The 24,401-nt window shown below is 43.0% G+C and overlaps 1 protein-coding gene across 4 annotated transcripts in view; it reads left to right on the forward strand.

Annotated features, from left to right (window-relative positions):
- Window positions 1-24,401, forward strand: part of LOC129814125 (ras GTPase-activating protein nGAP-like) — an 88,048-nt gene that overhangs the window by 23,234 nt on the left and 40,413 nt on the right. For 2 of the 4 annotated variants that reach the window (XM_055866948.1, XM_055866949.1), the window contains exons 1-3: window positions 1,219-1,920; window positions 13,242-13,369; window positions 13,682-13,805. In XM_055866948.1, the coding sequence (XP_055722923.1) occupies window positions 1,386-1,920; window positions 13,242-13,369; window positions 13,682-13,805 (787 nt within the window). In that variant the 5' untranslated portion in view covers window positions 1,219-1,385. Of the gene's footprint in view, window positions 1-1,217; window positions 1,921-13,241; window positions 13,370-13,681; window positions 13,806-24,401 lie in introns of those variants that run through there. The other 2 variants (XM_055866951.1, XM_055866952.1) reach the window with 2 other exon arrangements.

The following is a 24,401-nucleotide window of genomic DNA, read 5'->3' on the forward strand; positions in this document are numbered from 1 at the left end:
ATTTGAGTCCTTCCTCAAATATCAATCATAACATCCATTCAACCCAGCCATTGTGGTATTTTCCATCATCAACTACCACATGACGTAGACCATGTGGCTTATATGTCACTCACTCGGCTGCTGGCCACCCCTAACAGAATGGCATGGTGTCATAAATATTCATGTGTCCTGCTAAATGCGGTGCCCTGGCTGGGCCCCAGTCCTCTGTGATCTGAGAGGAAATGGGAGAGGAGTCCCACTGGGGGCTAGCTACAGGCCATAGTCACTCCTGCCTGCCTTTGTCATCAGGGCTTATTGGAGTGCACATCCTTATCAGGGACAGAAATGGAGGGAGCACAACGTGAAACCCACCACAGCAAGACTGAGGATTGAAAACCTTGATATGGATGCATTAGTTTTAGAAGAAAGAAAAGCATGGCTGTGTCACAAGTGGCACAATATTTCCTTAGTGCACTACTTTTGACCAGAGCCCTACAGAATTTCAAAAGTATATAGCCTACAGAAACTGTTTCAGTTATGGCCTAAAATAAATAGGCCTAGGTTACAATATTCTTCGCATATGAACACATTTATTTTAGGCACTCCCTTGACAATCATAAATTGTTTGAATAACTTACTAATGCTCCATCTCCTGTTTTTAAATTAGGCGTACTTGAAATGTCAAAAGGCATAATGTTTTTTTCTTTTGCTCTCAAGTGTAACGTTGGTTAATTATGCCGTACAACTAAAAACCCCTCTGGAGGTCTTCTTCACACTTACATTTTAAATGTGTGAAGGACTCCAGTGAATGGCAGAGGTCTAATTTAATTTAGCCTACATAATGTGTTTTGTAGCAAATGGATTGCAGCAGTATTGTGGCCTATTTATGCTGTCTAGACTGTTATGCTGACAGTGGAAGTTACACAACGTACGTAATGCAATATTTTGTTGGAACATCTGATAGAGAAACATTGCCTAGTCTTCGAGTGTTTGTGACATCTATGAAAAATGTATATTCATATCATGGGGCAGTAATGACAACAAACAGTCCTTTCCATCTTTTAACAAGATCTCCAAGTCCGATCTCGAAAAAAAAATCTTGACTGTTGATACGGAAAACCACAACTTGAGGCCTACAGTATAATAGCATCTGATTGGAGCGTCTAAGGAAGCTTACGTATACTTCTGACACCCCACTTCCTCTCAGGAAGGCTACAGTCAGCCAGTAAGCAAGATACTGAACTCTCAGACCTGAAACTTACTACTCAAATAGGGAACATTACTACTACACAAAGAAATGGTCGCTGTATTCAGTTAAAATATTACAAAGCTGTCAACCAACCATCAGGTTCAGCTGCTGTTCGATGGTGGCCTTCATCTGAAAGCTTTTAGGTTTACATTTGATTATGAGTCTACCGAGAAAGTTTCCAGAGCACAGCAGACATTCCGGTCCGAAACCACCTCAGTTTGGCATGGAGGGTTCTTACCACTGGCACCATTACAGAACGCGCTGGCTGAAGCAGCACTCCTCTTCTGAGCAGCCACTGAACGGCTACGAGTGGAGGACCTCTGCCAGGCTGACACCTAAAATACCAAACGTGCCGAGGTTGGACAGTAATGATCACATCGTAATGGAACCTATCCACCTCAGGGTATTGAGTCTACCTAGGAGGACTACCACCACCAGCAGTACCGGACCTGTGGAGCAGCACAGTGGGCAGGGGAGGCTGCGGTCTCTGCTCTCCCTGATTCCCTACCACAGGTCTGTGTCAGAGCCAGGGGCTGGCAGCAGCACAAAGCAGACTGCGGTCAGGAAGGTGCGCTTAGACGAGGAGGAGCAAAATGTCCCCTTTGTCCACGGCCTGTTCTCCTCTGTATCACAGAGGATCAGTAGGATTCTCAGCATCAAGGATGAGCCTGACCCTGAGAACCAAGTGCCTGGTAGGAGAGCTCTCACTCACACTCTCACTCTCTCCCTCTCTGTCCATCCTCTAGAATGACATGGGGACAATTATTCTGCAGGTACAGCTCATTTGAGTTTACTGTTTATTTTTAGTATATTTATTTATAAAAGTCTAATACATTACATGGGTAATACCATAATTATTAGTTGGCCTAAAGCGTTTAAAACGGCGCAATTATTTTTAACTGCTGTTCCAAGTAGGCCTAATAGTGCCCAATTTAGATTTATGTTGCTATTATTTACTGCAATACAAGTGTGTACATTTTAGTCATTTAGAAGATACCATTAACCAGAGTGACTTGCAGTAGTGAGTGCATACATTTTCATACAGAGCCATGCTCTGCCAACTGAGCTACAAGGGACTACTGTGCATTTTCAGATCTTTCCTCTGTGCTGTGGGGAGGAGTCTGCTGCTAATCGATAGTAAGGGATCTGCCTTTGGCCTGCTTTTCCAATAAAGGAGTAGATATTCACAATTGAATTGACTCAAATCCTGTAATGCTCAACCAAAGAGCAGGGTGTACATTTTTTGCTGGAGGCTAGTGCTAATTGAATTTTCCAACTAAACTATCACATGACATGTTATATTCTGAGGCTCAAAAAATAATGAATGCATTTTGTCCTCCTATTCCTGGCAACCAACATGAAAAAGAAGAAATATCTTGCCTGAAAATTGCTAGATCGTTTCTGATCAGAAGAACCATGGTGTTTTATTTCCCATCAGTATATGAGAATTGAGCGGTGCATGATAGCCCTGGTGATTTGTCATGCTGAAATGAATGGAAACATTCGCTGATATCTTTCACCTCACAGCACATCTGCAGTGTGTATGCTCAGGTCACACATGCATTTAGGCCAACTGTAATTCAAGAGCAGAAATGACAATGCTTATTGAACTGTGGTTTGACGTTCTTCTATTTCATGTTCCTGAAATGAGTCATAAGGGAACATTGGGGCCAGATTTCCTCAAAAAGAAATGTTGTAGGGTTGGTTAGGACTTGGTGATCACTGATGTGCTACATTGGCTTTTGAAGGGGAAAACACACTTTGGTGATTTAAATTTCACTTCCTTATGTTATAAAATGCATTTTACCAAGACAAATGTGGTTATTCATGTTCTGAATCGTTCAGTAGGGTCTTTCTCTAACATGTCATTAACATTACATCCAAAAAGTTGGATTTAATAAAGTAATACATCCGATAATAAGCATTGAGCTCTGTTGACATAGTGGTGCAGGTTTCTCTTTTGAGGATTTGACATTTTGTGGTCGTCGTCGTCTTCAAAGTTGTTTCCGCGTGTCGCAAAAAGCAAAGTTATCGTGACACGAGCTGAATTAAAAAAGCTTTGAAAATAAAAAGCCTGGAATTTCACACAGATGCTTGTTTTTGTAAAAAATAAAAGTAAAAAGAATTTCACATATGTGAAGCGTGCACTAAAATATGAAAATACTTTTGAACGGATTATGATGGTGATATGAGGTTTGGACCATTGGTTTTCTTAGAGGATTATCTACACAATTAATATTATTTTACCCATTGGTCTAAAGGTGTGTTTTTAATTGGACACCCTAGCTTTTGTGTAATAAGTCTCACTACACTGTGGTCTAAGATTCCTACTTCCTACTTTTTCTAAGGCTCTGAAGGTGTAGGCCACTAGGCCCTGTGGACAATTTACTCTGTCACAAAAATGGCTTCCCTGTGTATTTGTAACATGTTTATTGAGGGGGGGGGGGGGGGGGGTTGTCTGAGTGGTAATCATCCTCATTATGCAGCAGTGTTCTCAAACACATCAACATAAGTATAAGGAAGCCTCCATGGAGCCTGCTGTACTAGCCTGTAACTGAAAGCTCACTATGACATGAAACCACAACGCTCTCCATTTGATGTTTCACTTCTCCTTGATAGAGTAAGCAACGTGGGCTTCCTCATTGTAGATTCACAGAACTTCCCTCAGGCCTGCCTACCTTTCTCACTCCAAGCAGTCAGCTGAGGCTTCTCTCTGAAAATGAATTGAAACGAATCCTAATTGGAGGACAATGAAACCGTATGCTTCCATGTGCCTGAACTAAAAGTGTTCAGTTAGTCTCATGTCTACCGCCTGTTCTGTGATGAACCTAAATTAGATTGCCTTGCGCATCTTCCACCCCAAAATATTACATTTCAAAGGTTGGTTGCTCTGTGAGTGCTCATAAAAACAGAGCCTGCTGAATGCGGAGGGGAAACGGCATACCCCTCCTTTCGTATGCAAATGCCCCTCTGCAAATAAATGGACCATGCTATAACAAAAAGAATGTGGCAGCAGCACCTAAGAGCTCATTAACCTTTCAAAGCTCGGGCCAACGTTTGCATCCTAGTCCTGGGAAAACTAACCGTAGCTTTGCATTTAATTTGGGGCATCTACCGGAATGAGGCCTGGTAGGGGGGGCTTTGTGTATTAAAAGAGACATCTGTTGTGATGGACCACTGTTCTGAGAAAGGGAAGAATTTGTGTGTCAGATATGCACAACGTGCTTGATGGTTATGTGAGATAAGCTTGTGTGTCTGTCTGCACACCTCTAAACTGAACGATTAACCTATGCTTATCTAATAGGTTATAGGCTTGACGTGATAAGAAATGACATTGGGTGATTCTCTATGGGCCCTGTTCAAAAGTAGTGCACTATATAGTGTGCCATTTGGGATGCACACATTATCCCCCACCTTCGACCTCAGAGACTCCACCCCTTTCCATGCTCCAAGCACGTAGGGTTGACCCTTTTGCAACAAGGAAAAAAGAAGCCCATGCAAATGTGAGAATCCTCACTGATGGCAGCGTATTTAAATATTTAACAATGTCATTGAGTTCTGGAGTGAGCTCACCACAGGAACAAAGAGCATTTATCCCCATCGTCCTGCACTGAATACAAATTATTTATTGTGACTGTTTTTGGACAGCTAGAAATACTTGTCACATGAGGTACCTATGGCTATGTAGGTAGGACTAATGTAGACTTTTTTAAATGTATACAGTGGGGCAAAAAAGTATTTAGTCAGCCACCAATTGTGCAAGTTCTCCCAGTTAAAAAGATGAGAGAGGCCTGTAATTTTAATCATAGGTACACTTCAACTATGACAGACAAAATGAGAAAAAAAATCCAGAAAATCACATTGTAGGATTTTTAATGAATTTATTTGCAAATGATGGTGGAAAATGCCATAATGCCACAAGGCTTCTTCCTTGCTGAGTGGCCTTTCAGGTTATGTCGATATGGACTCGTTTTTACTGTGGATATAGATACTTGTACCCGTTTCCTCCAGCATCTCCACAAGGTCCTTTGCTGCTGTTCTGGGATTGATTTGCACTTTTCGCACCAAAGTATGTTCATCTCCAGGAGACAGATCGCGTCTCCTTCCTGAGCGGTATGACGGCTGCGTGGTCCCATGGTGTTTATACTTGCACACTATTGTTTGTACAGATGAACGTGGTACCTTCAGGCGTTTGGAAATTGCTCCCAAGGATGAACCAGACTTGTGGAGGTCTACAATTTATTTTCTGAGGTCTTGGCTGATTTCTTTTGATTTTCCCATGATGTCAAACAAAGAGGCACTGAGTTTGAAGGTAGGCCTTGAAATACATCCACAGGTTGATCCTATTGACTCAAATGATGTCAGTTAGCCTAAAGCCTAAGCTTTTAAAGCCATGACATAATTTTCTGGAATTTTCCAAGCTGTTTAAAACACAGTGAACTTAGTGTATGTAAACTTCTGACCCACTGGAATTGTGATACAGTGAATTAATTATAAGTGAAATAATCTCTCTGTAAACAATTGTTGGAAAAATTACTTCTGTCATGCACAAAGGAGATGTCCAAACCGACTTGCCATAGCTATAGTTTGTTAACAAGAAATATGTGGAGTCGTTGAAAAACAAGTTTTAATGACTCCAACCTAAGTGTATGTAAAATTCAGACTTTAACTGTATATATCTTCACATTTAATAAACGTGTGAATTTTCCAATTAGTGGCGCTGCAGTCTATGGCATCTCAGTGCAAGAGGTGTCACTACAGTCCCTGGTTCGATTCCAGGCTGTATCACATCCAGACGTGATTGGGAGTACCATAGGGCGGTGCACAATTGGCCCAGCGTCGTACGGGTTTAGCCGGGGTAGGCCATCATTGTAAATAAGAATTTGTTCTTAACTGACTTGCCTAATTAAGTAAAGGTTAAATAAAAAATAACAAATGTATCCAGGCATGTCTGTGGGCTGAGCTTGTAAAACAATTTCACTCACTCCAGTAGCGCTGTGCATTTAATAGAATGGAATGGGACTTATTTTTAGGACTTTTTATGGTGCATGAACATGCCCATCTCGATTGTGAATGTCAGCATTTTAGCCAGCTGAATTCCTGTCATGTTCCTTTACTCATGCATGCCTGATTAGAAATGGAGTGCCACTGCTTTGCCGAGATAAGTTGTTTATGCTCAGATGGTCATACATTCATTCACATATACATCTATCCTCTGTATTGGCCTCCAGAGTGGCACAGCGGTCTAAGGCACTGCATCTCAGTGCTAGAGGCGTCACTTCAGACATCCTGGTTCAAATCCAGGCTGTATCACAACCGGCTGTGATTGGGAGTCCCATAGGCGGCGCACAATTGGCTCAGCGTCGTCCTGGTTTTGCCGGTGCAGGCCGGCATTGTAAATAAGAATTTTTTCTTAACTGACTTGCTTAGTTAAATAAAAAACATGTTTTAGATGTGCAATTATCTAAAAATGACACTTGTGCAAATTATTCTAAAAAGCACTGGGCTCTAGGTATCTTTTCGTGGTGATTGTGAGGCAGGGGTGAGTTTGTGGCTAGAACTGAGGCCTCAACGCTCAGTCTTGAATCACTTGACTCCTCTAAAAGGAAATTATTTTCATGAAGTTCACCTAGTAACCTATGCCATATAGATGAACAATGATTTATCTATATGGCCTATGCTGCCTTATCATATTTTATCTTTGGGAAAAGCAGCAGTATATAAGGTACGTCCCAAATGGCACCCTATGACCAGGGCCCATAGGGAATAGAGACACAACCCTAGTCTGTCTAGTGTCTTCCTACCCCCTTCAGGGAGCAGCTGGTCAGAGAGAGAGAACACCTTACTGTGATTACAGATAGCCCTCTATACTAAGCAAGCATAACAAAAAAAACTGAATCACCTCCTCTCTGTGGTCCCACATGGCTTACATCAGGAATGCCACACAATTCAATAAAGACAGGGCCACATTCACGCGCCAATCAGTTAATTGCAATAATTTCTTCCTTTTGAGTCAGGCTCCACTCTATCGTTCCAGCTACCAATTATTGTTGTTAATATACAATGTTCTTGAATAGCTTGCTTTTGTCTTCTGGGATACAAAGGCCTGCATTTCAGCTATTGTAGTTAAGCCCCTGTAATATAGGGAGAACAATACAGCTATTATATCCTATTCCCAATTTTGTGCTGAGTTTTTTTTTTTCTTTAGTGACAGACTGCGTGCGTGTAGCTGTGTACAGTAGGTCAGTTTCAGTACCACACCTTTCTCTGTTTGTGTCTGTTTGTATTCCAAACCCTCCTCTCTTTCCTCCCTCTCTCCTCACCTGTTGGCCAGGTTTTCTGGATAAAGGAGATGTCAGGCCATTGTCATTGGAGGAGCTGGTTTTATTTACTGGTTGCCACAGCGACCTGGCTATTGCTTACAAATAGGTATAGGTTGGTCTCTGTCTGTGTAGGGCTTGAGGTTAAGATTGTTGGCGCACACACAGCATCCTTTATTGCCCTATGTAGTAGAGGCTCTGGGTGTGGACCCACCTGGCAGCAAACACTATGGGAATTAAGGGTGGCGAAATGTATTACGCTTTTACCGGTTGCAGCCTAAAATGTAGGTTTATGTCCCACGTGATAATTGTGTTATGTTATTCGGCGTGGTGAGTCACCCTTGAGATAAAGGACGTTGTTTTATAGACGTCTTTTAACAAATGGTAAATGCCTCCAAACAGTTTCCCCCCTCAGAAAGAAAACACTGCGTGAGCACTGTGGTAATTTGGCAGAATATTCCCCACCATATTTAAGATTTCCAAACAGCTGCTACTTCCCTGTTTTTAATCACAGCCGTAAGCAAATTCAGTAGGCTTATAGTCTACTTCTGGAGAGGTCAAAACTGAACTAACTTCTTTTTTTTTTTCACGAGAAACCATATTTGCCTTTAAGCTTTTTCCTGGGAAAATAGAAGTGAATTCTCTAGTTTGAGCCGCAAAGGAGAAGTTCAAGATCCTATATGCCGACTGCGTTACAAATAGGTCTGTGTGTGTGAATGTCTGTGTGTCTGTCAGGGTTTCAGTTAGGAAAATTAGGATTTTTTTTCGGAAATCTGCCGGACCCATATGCATTGGGTGCGTGACCTGATTAGGGTGTCCACCCACGGTGCTCAGAATGATAGAAATCCTATTTAGGTTATATGGTAATTCATATTAATAGAACTTGCAAGTCAAGGATGCAACAATGTGTGGTCCTTCTTACCGAATTCGGATGTGCAGTTTTACTTTTCCTCAGTCAACAAGATGAGTAACGAACAGTAAAATCACTAGCCTATGCCAATTTACTATCCCCCATAGTAGAAAAGTTTACCTATTCTGTAAGTCAGCTTGTCAAGAAAGAAATAGACTCTGGGACAGTTGTGGGAAGATGGATCCCAAATTCATACAACCAGTAGGCCTATGCTACATAAACAACATGTTAAAAAGGTATGAGTCTGATGCAACAGAACAGAACGTTTTGCTTAAAATGTTGATGATAAACAATTTCTTCACATTATAGTGCAGCAATGCACACAAAGCAGTAGGCAGTTGTTCCATAATGCAATTAGCAGGAATTCGTTGTCAAAAAAGGGCACTGCACGTGTGCGCAGTTTCATGTGACAGAGATACAAATATCCATTAGAAATGTTGAGAGAGGAGATCTAATAGGGTACTTTGAAGCAAGGTAAGACATGCCTCATAATATGTATTAAAAGAGTTCAGGTTTCAAACAATGAAGTATTTATTTTTCTAAATGCATAGCCTATTGCCTCCAGGTCATTGCAAAGGGTCGTATGAGGTGAAGCCTGCCTTCCTTTGCTTGAGATGCTGCTGCAGCTCTCGCGCTGTCTGACAGATTTTCTGCTTAAAGACTATCTGTATGCTGTACGCGTGTGATTAAATAAGATGCATTACAAAAATACTTTGGTCTACACACATGGCAATTTAATTCCACAAAATTATGCAAATTAACCTTTAGAACGATTAGCATGACCAGGCAAATCTATTTCCATCAATGAAAAGGCTAAAAAGCATTAATTTCCACAAATTTATTTTTGTCTTCTCCTGGACAATTGGCAATCGTCTTTTCTCATTTTCATAGCCCAAAAGCCAGCTATTACCAGATAACGGAAACCCTGGTCTGTATGTATGTATGTGTGTGTTGAGGAGGATCTATCCTGTATTGGCAGTGATTAGCAACCAAAGCATGCCCCTGAAACCCCACCCTGGACAGGTGGCAGAACCTCACCCTGGTTCTCAGACATTCCAGACAGGCCTCTGGAGGGTTGTGTTTCTCCCTGGCCATGTGGACGGGGCCTGCAGCTGGACATCTCTGCCTGGTTGAGGACTGACCAGAGTATTCATAGATGCCACAAGTGCCAGTTGCCTTAGTTCCAGTCACACATTATCTCTCTCCCTCGCTGTCCTCTCTTTCTGTCTTTCACACATGTATTGTAGACACACACCCAGTCAGAGGACCTCTGTTTCTCTCACTGTTGCCGCTATTTGTGTACTTTGCTTTGACCCCCTCCGGGTCACAAACTGGCAACGTTCTTTAACTTCCAGCTGGCAAGACTTCGCTGCTAATTGTTTTCAGACCCGTATGCCTCACAAACAAGAATATGGCAGTATGGGGGCTAAACTCGAGGACACCCACACGGTGACGACCTCATTACTCAATAACAAAAAGCATTCCCTCTGTGAGCTGGTCTGATGATTTGTCTCCATTTCTTTTCTCCTGACGCTCACTTAGGCCAGGCAGCAATCACACACAGACACACACACACAGACACACACACACACACACACACACACACACACACACACACACACACACACACACACACACACACACACACACACACACACACACAGAGACTTCTCTCTGGTCTAGAGAAGTTGACTCTTGCTGCTTTTTGACTGTAACTTCAGTGTTCCACTAGTGTATACACCCTTATGTTATACTAGGGAAATTGTTTCCGTAGCTAGGGCTGACAGTGAGGAATTGTGAAGAGCAGAATCAACAAACTCAATCAACGCAGTTGCTTTGTGAGAAGGTGTTAAAGTTCAGAGTTAGCCATTGTTATGCAAATGCAGGGTGAAAAGTACCAGTGGCCTGGCTTTTGCCCCAAGTGAGAGCAGGTCCACTGGAGCCGTGGCCCAAGTGAGACACTGGTACCAGCCCACGTAGATGGAAACAGTCAAATCTGAGCCTTTTCGGTTAATCCTGGATGGAAATGTGCCATAAAAGTGGGTCTGATCGTTAATGCTTTTCATTGAACTTACTGTAACTGTCAAAGTGTCAGTGACAGATATAGGACCTTAAGCCCTCCGTCGGTCTGTTTCCAGGGGGGATGTTAAGTGAGGGGGAACGTGTTTCCTGTTCTGTCATTGAATTAACTCCTTTGTTGCACCCACACAACTCTGAGCACAGTACAAGTCCCCATCACCTTATAAAACCCCAAATGCATTACATTTTTGGGGGTCTGATATCCCAGGCACAGATTAAGCCTAGTCCTGGACAAAAGCATGCTGTGGAGATTCTTCATTGAAAGTGCTTTTTAGTCCAGGACTCGGTTTAGGGCCCATCCTGTGTCTGGGAAACCGGCCATTTTGATTGAATTAAAATCCATCTTTGCAAGCCTACAGTTTTGCTGGTGTTAATCACATTGACATGGCTTATATAATTCACATTTCTTGGATATTCTACCGCTTTATGAGTGCAAATCAAATCAAATTATGCCTGTTTGAGTCGTCTCTGAAGTACTTGCTCTGCCTCTGGTCAAAGACCTCAGTCCTGAAAATGGGATGGGGTCATCAGATAGCAAATGGTCTTAAACCAACCAGGCCAACAAGCTTCTGCAGTCAAGCATAGGTGAGTTATATAGTGAGATGCATTTGCAACAGCAGTCTTCTGACTAAATGGTCACATCTACCTTAAATATATATTTTTTATGTAACCTTTATTTAACTTGGCAAGTAAGTTAAGAACAAATTCTAATTTACATTGACGGCCTACACCGGCCAAACCCGGTGTAGGCTGGGCCAATAGTGCACCGCCCTATGGGACTCCCAATCACGGCCGGATGTGATACAGCCTGTTGGCTGATGCAGCCTGTCAATAGACCGTTGGTAATTAGGCCTAGTTAGTGACGAGTGTAAGGGTTTCTGTGGACGTGGTAGTTGGATATTCTTACAGGAGAAAAACAGAATACTCCAATTAGTTTTTTACTCCTGCTTAGGTGAGGCTATTTTGTGGAATTTGTGGCCTTCTTGAATTCCCTTGAGAAACGTGGCAATTTCACACAGTAGCTAGCTACATTTGAAGAGTAGCAGGTGAGAGAAGATTCTGTTCTCTTGGGTGTTGAGGCAGTGAACCTTTGTGGTACATGATTTAATATGCATACAGAAATATCTGGTAACGGGTACATTTCTTCTCTGTATAGACTACAGTGCTATCATGGGATGGGCAAAACATCGGTGGATGCAGTTTTATTCTTTTCAGTATTGAAGATTTAATGACAGATGTTCCAGTGATGACACACTCAACTTTAGTTCATTCTTTTGTCTCAAAATAACTTGATGTCCCTGTATTTCGGAAATGATGAGTGATAAATTGTACCGCATGTCTGAAAGAAAAAAATATCTTATTCTCTCTCGTCTGTAATCTGTGTATGGGAAAGTTGGCCAGATTCAAAAGGAGCTGTGCTGTTCACTCCTCCCCAGTCAATTAGCTCTCAGCTCACATACCCATATGTTGAACATAAACAATGAATACATGCAGCCAACCATCCTATTCAAAGCAGCCTACGCTATCTCTGGATTACGTTCCCCCCTCGCCCACGTCTTCTATATTCCGTGTGTGTGTGTGGAGCAGTCTCCAACACAGTGCTGCGAAACATTACCATCTCTAGTCAGACACTCTAAAAACATGTCTGTTTACTCTGTCATTACATCCGTGTTTGGTGAGCCGGCGTTGTAAAAAACTATTTGCTATCAGCCCTCGTCATTGCACTCTGTCCTATTGTTCAGCACTACTTATTGCTATTGGAGTACATTACAGGGTTGTGGCCAGTTAACATGGAGGGGGGAGGGGCAGCATTGGTCTCCCAAATGGTACCCTAACCCCTACATAATGCACTACACTATATTAAGGAATAGGGTGCCATTTGGGACGCTGACAGTGACCGAGTGCGAGGTAGTACATGAACCTCTGGGAATAGGGCCTCCTTTGGACTCAACCTTGTTAGTCAAAGGAGATTGATTACGCCTGAAGGGTCACCTATAGACCTATAGCCCTTCCCACTTATGATTGGTGACATGGGGGCATGACCTATGCACTCTTATTCCACAACTACCCTGCACCAACCAGACAGCTAGCCTATCATCAGGCAGATGCACCCGGTGGGTTGATGAACCTTGAATACAACACTTTAATATTTCATCCCAAAAAGCCCCCTTTGGCTTGCAATGACCTCATCAACTATAATTGCCTGCCTGCTGTGTCTGCATATTAAATGAATCTATATAGGATGTAATTGAAGGCCTGCAATAACATGCAGTAGCCTGACAGCGTGAAATCCATTCTTTGTTGCAGAGGACAACTCTGCCCTCTACAGACAAGCTGTGATGACTTCACCTTATTTTCTCTGGACTCAACAGAGTTGGTGCTAATTCCATTTCCTACCTAATGCTGGTTCCTCTCAGTCAGTGGGATCAACAATACAGCTGTGTGTCGTGATGATCTATTTTCTGTTAGGCAGCAGACTTTGATCAGTCAAAATGAGGCATAGCCCAAAAAGCAGTTCACTTCAGTATGGCATCCTATCATTGCATACAAAAGGTTGTGTATAAAGTAAAGTTGAAAGGGTGAAGAGAATGTTCATTACACCCGTTCCTTAACTTTTTAAAGTTTAGTATCTTCCTGATTTACAGTGAGATCTTCTGTGCTGCTTACTCCCTCCTGAGGTGTATTTCTTCTCCCCCCTGTGCAGATGTGAAGGGACCACCCACACACCACTTTTCCTGCGGCCAGTCGCCCTACTCCGAGACCAGTATGTGGGAGAGGAAGTACTGCATCCTGACTGATAGCCAGCTCATCCTGCTCAATAAAGAGGAAGTGGTGAGTAAAGTTCCTCGTAATACTACCCCCCTTATACCACCATGCACACACACCATTTCAGAGGAACAAAGCAAGGTGTGGATAGTGAGGGTGCTGAGTCTGACATCTTATCTCTAAAAATCTAGCCCGTCTTCTGTGTGTTATGGAAACATTTACATTTAAAGAGAAGACCTTAATATTGTATATATGTCCCAGGCTGATCATGGTTCTAGGCTATTAGGAAAACTATTACTTATTCAGTATACGTACTATAGAAATAAAAATAATAGAAATAAAATGCTTCTGTTTTTTTTGCTCTGTGTGATTTTTCAGATGCCAGGTGAGGTGGTTGATAATCCTACAGAGTCGTCAAAGAGCAGGAGCCTGCGTCGGACAGTCAGTGTTCCATCAGAGGGACAGTTCCCAGAGTTCCAGGCAGAGGGCGCCTCCATTCTAGGTAAGACTGCCACAGACTGAATAGGAGAGGAGGAAGCATATACATTTGGAAAGTGTTCAGACCCCTTCCCTTTTTCCATATTTTGTTACGTTACAGCCTTATTCTAAAATGGATTGAAAAAAAAAAATCCTCATCAATCGACACACAATACCCCATAATGAGAAAGCGAAAACAGGTTTTTAGAATTTTTTTCAAATGTATAAAAAATGAATAACAGATACCTTATTTATGTAAGTATTCATACCCATTGCTATGAGACTCAAAATTGAGCTCAGGCATCCTGTTTCCATTGATCATCCTTGAGATGTTTCTACAACTTGATTAGAGTCGACCTGTGGTAAATTCAATTGATTGGAAATTATTTGGAAAGGCACACACCTGTCTATATAAGGTCCCACAGTTGACAGAGCATGTCAGAGCAAAAACCAATCTATGAGGTCAAAGAAATTGTCCTTCAAGATCCGAGACAGGATTGTGTCGAGGCATAGATCTTGGGAATGGTACGAACATAATTCTGCAGCATTGTATGTCTCCAAGAACACAGTTGCTTCTAACATTCTTAAATGGAAGGAGTTTGGAACCACCAAGACTCTTCCTAGAGCTGGTCACCCAGCCAAACTGAGCAATCGGTGGAGATGGGCATTGGTCAGGGAGGTGACCAAGACCCTGATGGTCACTGATAGAGCTCCAGAGTTCCTCTGTGGAGATGGGAGAACCTTCCAGAAGGACAACCATCTCTGCAGCACTCCACCAATCAAGCCTTCATAGTAGAGTGGCCAGACGGAAGCCACTCCTCAGTAAAACGCACAGCAGCCCGCTTAGAGTTTGCCATTTGGCACCTAAAGGACTCTGACCATGAGAAACAAGATTCTCTGGTCTGATGAAACTAAGATTGAACTCTTTGGCCTGAATGCCAAGCGTCACGTCTGGAGGAAACCTGGCACCATCCCTCCAGTGAAGCATGGTGTTGGCAGCATCATGCTGTGGGGATGTTTTTGCAGGACATCTGCAGGGACTGGGAGACTAGTCAGGATCGAGGGAAAGATGAACGGAGCAAAGTACAAAGAAATCCTTCATGAAAACCTGCTCCAGGGTGCTCAGGACCACCGACTGGGGTGAAGGTTCATCTTCCAACGGGACAACGGCCCTAAGCATACAACCAAGACAAAGCAGGAAGCGTCTCTGAATGTCCTTGAGTGGCCCAGCCAGAGCCCAGCCAGAGCCCGGACTTGAACCCGATCGAACATCTCTGGAGAGACCTGAAAATAGCTGTGCCGCGACGCTCACCCTCCAATCTGACAGAGCTTGAGAAGATCTGTATAATCCCTATGCCTAAGAATACTAAGCTAACCTGCCTAAATGACTACCGATCCTTAGCACTCACGTCTGTAGCCATGAAGTGCTTTGGAAGATTGGTCATGGCTCACATCAACATCATCATCCCAGAAACCCTAGAGCCACTCCCAATTTGCATACCCCAACAGATCCACAGATGATGCAATCTCTATTGCACTCCTCAGTGCCCTTTCCCACCTGGACAAAATAAACACCTGCGTGAGAATGTTTTTCTGGCTTTTTGGTGCCAGGATAACAACCTCTCCCTCAACGTGATCAACACAAAATAGATATTTGTGGACTACAGGAAAAGGAAGACCCAGCACGCCCCCATTCTCATCGACGGGGCTGTAGTGGAGCAGGTTGACAGCTTCAAGTTCCTTGGTGTCCACATCACCAACAAACTAACATGGCCCGAACACACCAAGACAGTCGTGAAGAGGGCACAACAAAGTCTTATTCCCCCTCAGGAGACTGAAAAGATCTGGCATGGGTCCTCAGTTCCTCAAAGTTCTATAGCTGCACCATTGAGCGCATCCTGACTGGTTGCATCAGTGCCTGGTATGGCAACTGCTCGGCCTCCGACCGCAAGGCACTACAGAGGATAGTGCGTACGGCCCAGTACATCACTGGGGCCAAGCTTCCTGCCCTCCAGGACCTCTATACCAGGCGGTGTCAGAGGAAGGCCCTAAAAATTGTCAAAGACTCCAGCCATCCTATTCATAGACTGTTCTCTCTTATACTGCACGGCAAGCGGTACCGGAGCGCCAAGTCTGTGTCCAAAAGGCTTCTTAGCAGCGTCTACCACCAAGCCATGAGACTCCCGAACAGCTAATCAAATGCCTACCCAGACTATTTGCATTGTCTCCCCCTCCCTCATTTACGCTGCTGCACATTTCTGGTTATTATCTATGCAGAGTCACTTTAACTCTACCTACATGTACATATTACCTCAATTACCTCGACTAACTGGTGCCCCCCGCACGTTGACTCTGTACAGTTTCAGTCTCAGTATAGTTACCAATCTGTTACACCGATGCACTGACTAGAGTGGGAGAGGAAGACTTTGGATGCATCCCACAATTCACCCTATTTAGTGCACTACTTGGACCAGAGCCCATCTTTTGACCAGAGCCCTGGTTGAAGTAGTGCACTAAATAGGGAATAGATTGCCATTTGGGATACAGGTTTTTGTTAGCTTTAATGAGAGGATATGCCGTACACTGTAAATTCATTATAGACAGAGGCCTTCCGCCATAGTTGATTATATAAAAGAATGAATTAATAAATACATGTTATTTGTAATGCAGTTCTGTGTGAGGACTTATAGTTTTTAAAATGCGTATAGACACATCTGAACATTACTAACTGCTGCAACAATAATTAAACTAGTCTGCAATTTTTTTATCTTCTCTCCATTGGCTCAGGACCGTAGAGAAACCTTGAAATTATTTATCTGGATGATGGTTGATCACTATCCATGTATCCCTCGTTCGTAATACACCCTGCGACAAAGAAGCAGTCTGCAAGTATGAAGAGCAATGGCACAAACGCATCTGTTGAGTGGATAAAAAACTGCCAGCAGTGCCCGTTACATAACTACAGCAGAGCTTTTTAGAAAATACGACAGAGCTGCAGCAGCAAGATTAGTATCAACTGAAGTAACTTAATTCTCTATGATGAGTATGTGGACTGCTTCTGACCTCTTCCCTGCCTGGTCAGTGAGAAACAGCTGTAAGCTCCCAAAAGGAACAAAATTACAAGTTGTAATAATAACAAAATGACCGCTATGTTCAGTGTCTTGTGTCTGTTTTCATGAGGGTTTCATTTAATTTATGCCAGTTAGTGTTTGCGTTCTACTACTGCCGTCCATAGGCCGGGAAATGCTCTGTAGAGTCGGTGTCTTTGGGAATGTATCAGGGACAATGTACCCTGTGTCCAGTCTATTGCTCCATCTCACAGGGTTTGAGTAGCATGGCTGACCCTGCGGTCTTGATGTGGGCTTTTCTCAGCCAGGGCATTCACTGGGGGAATCTGCGGGGGTGCGGCTGCTGGCTGGAGGGATGCTGGGCTGGGGGTCAGTGGGAACAGGGAAGGGGTCTTTTGGGCTGGTTGTTTTGTGACTGCAGCTGATGGGTAGAGGAATGAGGATGAACATGGGCGTACATCCCAAATGGCACACTGTCCCCTATATGGTTAAAAGTTGTTCACTATATAGGGAATGGGGTGCCATTTGAGATGCAGCCCCTGAAAACTCAGGGAGTCATCCACCCGTGATGACCCTCTTAATGTTTTCTGTCCTGCCCTCAACCAGGGGAGAGGGCCTTATTTATATGTTAATCTATACTCTTGTTTGACAAAGTGTCTGCAATACTGGGTTTTAGACCAATACTGGTATTCTATTCAACTATCATTTTGATTGACATGTAGAGCAAACAGAAAAATATTAAACTTTCTGAGATGAATGCAGTCTTCCTCCTTTAATATTGTCTTTTTGTTTTCTAAATATGGTGTTGAGAGATGCACATTTTAATAGAGCTCTGGGGACATAGCCCATTTTGTTAAGATTTATTCTACTAGGGAAACAATAACTTTGCCACCATGTTGTTATATTCCTCCACCATTGGCATTTTTTAGATGACCAGTTTTTGTGACACATGACACTGACTGGCATTTTTAGAGGGAAATCAGTGACATTTTTGGTACTTGTTCCCCACACCAAATCATTTACAAGTCATAAATCTCAGTGCATTGGGCGCGTTCGTACCCTCCAAGGTTTGTATACAACAGTATTTGAATTCAACTATTTCACAGACTTTTCCTGTACTCCACCTGTAACCTTGTAGTAAGAGGGTTAATACAATACAGGTCGCTTGGTCAGCTGAAACCTGAGGTTGCTGCATCGATGAGATGACTGATATGTGAAGGTTATGATATGCGTGTGAAAGTTAACAGACGAGGACAGCTTTTCACTCTTGAATGGAGGAATTTTGACTTGACGTTTCTCCAGGGCAACACACGTATTGACATCAATTTGTACAATCAACCGTAAATAATTGCCTTATCATTTGCCGCACACCCCCCTTTTACTGAGGCGACTGAGGGGCAGAGGCTCTGACGGCTATGTACGACGATTCGTCTTGAGTACGCATGTGGAAGTGCTGCTATTGTATTGTTCATTTCAAAAGACTAGAGAAGAGAGAGGGTGTGTAGGTTTGACCGGCTTTGGCGCAGGCTTTTCTGCATTCCTGCATGTCTTGAAAGAAGTCAAAATAACAGCCAGGACGAGATAGAAAGCGAGCACCAGGATCTTGTGAAATTGCTTGGTATATTTTCAGCGAAATGTGATTTCTGGATTGTAAACTATGGAATACATATGGGGTAAGTTCAAGTCGTTTTAATTAATATTTTTTACTTGCCAAACAATTCTAGAATACAAAGAGCAATTGTGTGATAGCTCTTGGGCTGTTACTCAGGAGGACCATCTGTACTGTAGAGTTTGTACAAAAATAACTTTTCCAAGCGCAACCTGTTACTCTTTGCCACTCGAAACAACACCTATGAATTTGTTTGGATGTTCCATCAATTTGTCCAGTCTTTGGTCAGAAACATTTAGGCTATGCCTATGTTATATCCTTGTTGTAAGATACAATGTAACATCATTTGGCGATATGTAAAAACGCTGTTACTTTTAGCATGTTGACAAGCATGTGAAATTGGGGCCACGCAACCGCTCAAATTATTTAATATCTATTCTCCAAGGTTATTGTTATCTGCCATCCATAACTTGAACATAATAAACAATGGTTATTGTCATTTGTTGGGAACATATGTGAATAAATTTTTCCGGTTCCTTGCACTTCGCTGCCCTTATCTAACTGATACATTGGGGCAGTTATAGTTAGCCAAAATGTTGAACACTGTCTGGGTTTGACCACAGTTGTCCTTAGGTCGTTGCTTTTCCATAGGTATGTCTGGAGAATGGAGATTGCCTCTGAATACTGTAGAAATATCAATGATAATCTCATTACTTCACTTAGTTTGTCAATCAAAAGATTGTTTATGATCGTTATGAAATATATTTGCCAAATAGAACTTATTACAGCCTATAGCATCTGTCAACTCTGTCACAACTCTTTTACTTACATTCTCTCCTTGAGGAAAACACTTCTCTGTAATTACATTTCGGTTGATTACTCTGCTCACAGCCAATGTTTACTGTCTTTTGTTGCCAGAGTTGGGCATTTTTAATTTGCACATTTATGATGGACTGCGTGCACATGTTTTGAAGAAAATGTCATTACAGAGAAGTGTCAGTACCTGCCACAAAGCATTCATGTGAAAATAGACAGGGCATGGAAACGGTTATGTAACAGTGGATAAAGTCAAGAGCATTGCTTTGTTCCCTGGACATTTAACTGGTTCCATGAGTTGATAGGAATTCCTTGTATAGTTGTACAGTTGGACAATGGATACATTGCATTGCGTCATTCAGAACAAGTGGCAGTGTCAATGGTTTCTGATGAGGATGATTTCATGGCATACATGTTGGGACATGTTTTATGGGTTTTCTGAAACTTCCCTTATCTGAATAGATTAATTCTAGATACAGTGCATGATGACACCAGTGATGCTGTGACACAAAGAAGTTGCCAACAGTGGCTCATTACTGTATTTTTTCCCCCTGTCTTTACCTTACTTGAGGCATTCAGTGTTTTTGTATAGAGCAGGGTTTTTCAACATTTCCTTGACCAGGGACCCCCTCCCAGGCAAACCGGTGACCCAGGGACCCCCCCACCATACACTATACAAAAGTATGTGGACACCCCTTCAAATTAGTGGATTTGTCTATTTCAGCCACACCCGTTTTATTTAATTTTTATTTCACCATTATTTAACCAGGTAGGCAAGTTGAGAACAAGTTCTCATTTACTATTGCGACCTGGCCAAGATAAAGCAAAGCAGTTCGACACATACAACAACACAGAGTTACACATGGAGTAAAACAAACATACAGTCAATAATACAAAGAAAATTAAGTCTATATACAATGTGAGCAAGTGAGGTGAGATAAGGGAGGTGAAGGCAAAAAAAAGGCCATGGTGGCGAAGTAAATAGAATATAGCAATTAAAACACTGGAATGGTTGATTTGCAGTGGAAGAATGTGCAAAGTAGAGATATAAATAATGGGCTGCAAAGGAGCTAAATAAATAAATACAGTAGGGAAAGAGGTAGTTGTTTGGGCTAAATTATAGATGGGCTATGTACAGGTGCAGTAATCTGTGAGCTGCTCTGACAGCTGGTGCTTAAAGCTAGTGAGGGAGATAAGTGTTTCCACTTTCAGAGATTTTTGTAGTTCGTTCCAGTCATTGGCAGCAGAGAACTGGAAGGAGAGGCGGCCAAAGGAAGAATTGGTTTTGGGGGTGACCAGAGAGATATACCTGCTGGAGCGCGTGATACAGGTGGACGCTGCTATGGTGACCAGCGAGCTGAGATGAGGGGGGACTTTACCTAGCAGGGTCTTGTAGATGACCTGGAGCCAGTGGGTTTGGCGAAGAGTATGAAGCAAGGGCCAGCCAACGAGAGCGTACAGGTTGCAGTAGTGGGTAGTATATGGGGCTTTGGTGACAAAACGGATGCCACTGTGATAGACTGCATCCAATTTGTTGAGTAGGGTATTGGAGGCTATTTTGTAAATGACATCACCGAAGTCGAGGATTGGTACGATGGCCAGTTTTACAAGGGTATGTTTGGCAGCATGAGTGAAGGATGCTTTGTTGCGGAATAGGAAGCCAATTCTAGATTTAACTTTGGATTGGAGATGTTTGATGTTAGTCTGGGAGGAGAGTTTACAGTCTAACCAGACACCTAGGTATTTGTAGTTGTTCACATATTCTAAGTCAGAGCCGTCCAGAGTAGGGATGTTGGACAGGCGGGCAGGTGCAGGCAGCGATCGGTTGAAGAGCATGCATTTAGTTTTACTTGTATTTAAGAGCAATTGGAGGCCACGGAAGGAGAGTTGTATGGCATTGAAGCTCACCTGGAGGGTTGTTAACACGGTGTCCAAAGAAGGGCCAGAGGTATACAGAATGGTGTCGTCTGCGTAGAGGTGGATCAAGGACTCACCAGCAGCAAGAGCAACATCATTGATGTATACAGAGAAGAGAGTCGGTCCAAGAATTGAACCATGTGGCACCCCCATAGAGACTGCCAGAGGCCCGGACAACAGACCCTCCGATTTGACACACAGAACTCTATCAGAGAAGTAGTTGGTGAACTTGGCGAGGCAATCATTTGAGAAACCAAGGCTGTCGAGTCTGCTGATGAGGATGTGGTGATTGACAGAGTCGAAAGCCTTGGCCAGGTCAATGAATACGGCTGCACAGTATTGTTTCTTATCGATGGCGGTTAAGATATCGTTTAGGACCTTGAGCGTGGCTGAGGTGCACCCATGACCAGCTCTGAAACTTGCATAGCGGAGAAGGTATGGTGGGATTCGAAATGGTCGGTAATCTGTTTGTTGACTTGGCTTTCGAAGACCTTAGAAAGGCAGGGTAGGATAGATATAGGTCGGTAGCAGTTTGGGTCAAGAGTGTCCCCCCCTTTGAAGAGGGCGATGACCGTAGCTGCTGTCCAATCTTTGGGAATCTCAAATGACACGAAAGAGAGGTTGACCAGGCTGTAATAGGGGTGGCAACAATTTCAGCCGATAATTTTAGAAAGAAAGGGTCCAGATTATCTAGCCCGGCTGATTTGTAGGGGTCCGTTGCTGACAGGTGTTTAAAACCGAGCACACAGCTATGCAATCTCCATAGACTAACATTGTCAGTAGAATGGCCTTACTGAAGACCTCAGTTACTTTCAATGTGGCACCATCATAGAATGCCACCTTTCCAACTAGTCAGTTCCGGTCAACTATAAGTGCTATTATTGTGAAGTGGAAACGTCTAGGAGCAACAACGGCTCATCCGCGAAATGGTAGGCCACACAAGCGCGTAGCACATAAAAATAATCTGTCCTTGGTTGCAACACACTACCGAGTTCCAAACTGCCTCTGAAAGCATCATCAGCACAAGAACTGTTCTTCGGAAAACTTCATGGTTTTCTTTGGCCGACCAGCCACACACAAGCCTAAGATCAACATGTGCAATGCAAAGCGTCAGCTGGAGTGGTGTAAAGCTCGCCGCCATTGGACTCTGGAGCATTGGAAACGCATTCTCTGGAGTGATGAATCACGCTTCACCATCTGGCAGTCTGATGGATGAATCTGCGTTTAGCGGATGCCAGGAGAACGCTACCTGCCCCAGTGCATAGTGCCAACTGTAAAGTTTGGTGGAGGAGGAATAATGATCTGGGGCTGTTTTCATGGTTCGTGCTAAGTCCCTTTGTTCCTTAGTTCCAGTGAAGGGAAATCTTAATGCCACAGCATACAATGACATTCTAGACGATTCGGTGCTTCCAACTTTGTGGCAACAATTCGGTGAAGGCCCATTCCTGTTTCAGCATGACAATGTCTCCGTGCACAAAGCGAGGGCCATACAGGTTTGTCGATATCAGTGTGGAAGAACTTGACTGGCCTGCACAGAGCCCTGACCTCAACCCCCATTGAACACCTTTGGGATTAATTGGAATGCTGACTGCGAGCCAGGCCTAATTGCCCAACATCAGTGCCCGACCTCACTAATGCACTTATGGCTGCATGGTATAAAGTCCCCACAGCAATGTTCCGGCATCTAGTGGAAAGTCTTCCCTGAAGAGTGGAGGCTGTTATAGCAGCAAAGGGGGGACCAACTCCATATTAATGCCCATGATTTTGGAATGAGACGTTCGAGCATGTATCCATGTACTTTTGGTCAGATAGTAGACGTTAGCAAAATACTTGCTGTCTTATCAGGCGAATGATACTAGCAAGGAGAAATAATCAATTAATAGATTTGGTAGATCGTTTTTCATTCTTTTGACCTCCCCACAATATAATTGGAAGAGGAAGTGTAAACTGTGCTATTAGCTAGAAAGGTAACTCCAAACACATTTTTGCTATGCGCAGCTTTTTAGCTGGTTAAACAAAGGTGAGCCATGTGTCGGCAAAAATGAATGTTCAAGTCAAGAAAGCTTACCAGCAGCCAGCGGCACTTGCCGTATTCGTAGCCTATTCGCAGATGCTTTCTCAAAGCCTATGTCAGATACCCCAGTGATTGTAATTTGCTCAATATTAGAAGTTGAGAAATAAAGTTGATCATTAGAAAGAAAATATTTTTCTACTGTAGGTATGTCATTACAAATCATTTTATTATGTTGATTGCGCTCTTCATAAATATATTGAAATAAAAAAATTATAAATTGCAGACCCCTTGCAATACCCCCAGTTAAATAGCCCTGGTATAGAGCTCTTCGAACTTTTATTTGTTCTTAGGTTTTGCTTGTCATAAGGCAAACATTGTTTCGCCACGTGCCCCTGACCTTCCAGTGCAGGTGTGTCTGTTCTGGTTCATGATTGGACAGTGAATGGAACAGAGTGTATTTCACATTCCACACATTCTTCACACAGTTTCCGTTTGCATCACGCCTTACCATTGATATGCCTTCACTTCACAAAATATACACTCGTTCCCACACCACCATGTTGCCTGTGTAACAAATTTTCTATGTACCAACTGTGTTTTTCCCCCTTGTTGTGACATCTGTGGACGACCAGCACTGAGGTTGCAAGTTTTTGTATTAAGAAATTCATTTCTATGAAGGCTGCCCCTATAATCCTTTCTAAAATTACCCTAAAGCTGCTGTTCTGTAGTAGATCCTCAACTCCACTTGAAATCTCTGTTTTCAATGGATTTTTCATCACCCAAATCATTCATATTTTTCTTTCTTTCAGCATCATCCAAACAATATCATGAATGAACATGATACATGCCTATCTATAAATTGTTACAGAGGCATTCTGTCAAATGATGTATCAATTCCTTCTTCGCTGACTGGCTGTCAGTGTTTTCCAATCCAGCCTTTATCTAGCACAGTATGTCAAGGTCACTACTCAGGGCTGTATACAGGAGCTAGTGATGAGACAAGCAGTTGTCAGGCAGTCTGGTGGGGCCCGTCCTGCAGACAACATGGTCCAGTTCCAAATGGCACCCTATTTATTCCCTAAATAGTGCACTACTTTTGACCAGGGCCCATCAAAAGTAACGCACTATATAGGGAATATGTTACCATTTGAGACACCTCCTGCTGCATCCGTTTCAGAAAATCCAGCTAAACAATTG

The sequence above is a fragment of the Salvelinus fontinalis genome, chromosome 17 (assembly GCF_029448725.1).
Source record: "Salvelinus fontinalis isolate EN_2023a chromosome 17, ASM2944872v1, whole genome shotgun sequence".
Lineage (NCBI taxonomy): Eukaryota > Metazoa > Chordata > Actinopteri > Salmoniformes > Salmonidae > Salvelinus > Salvelinus fontinalis.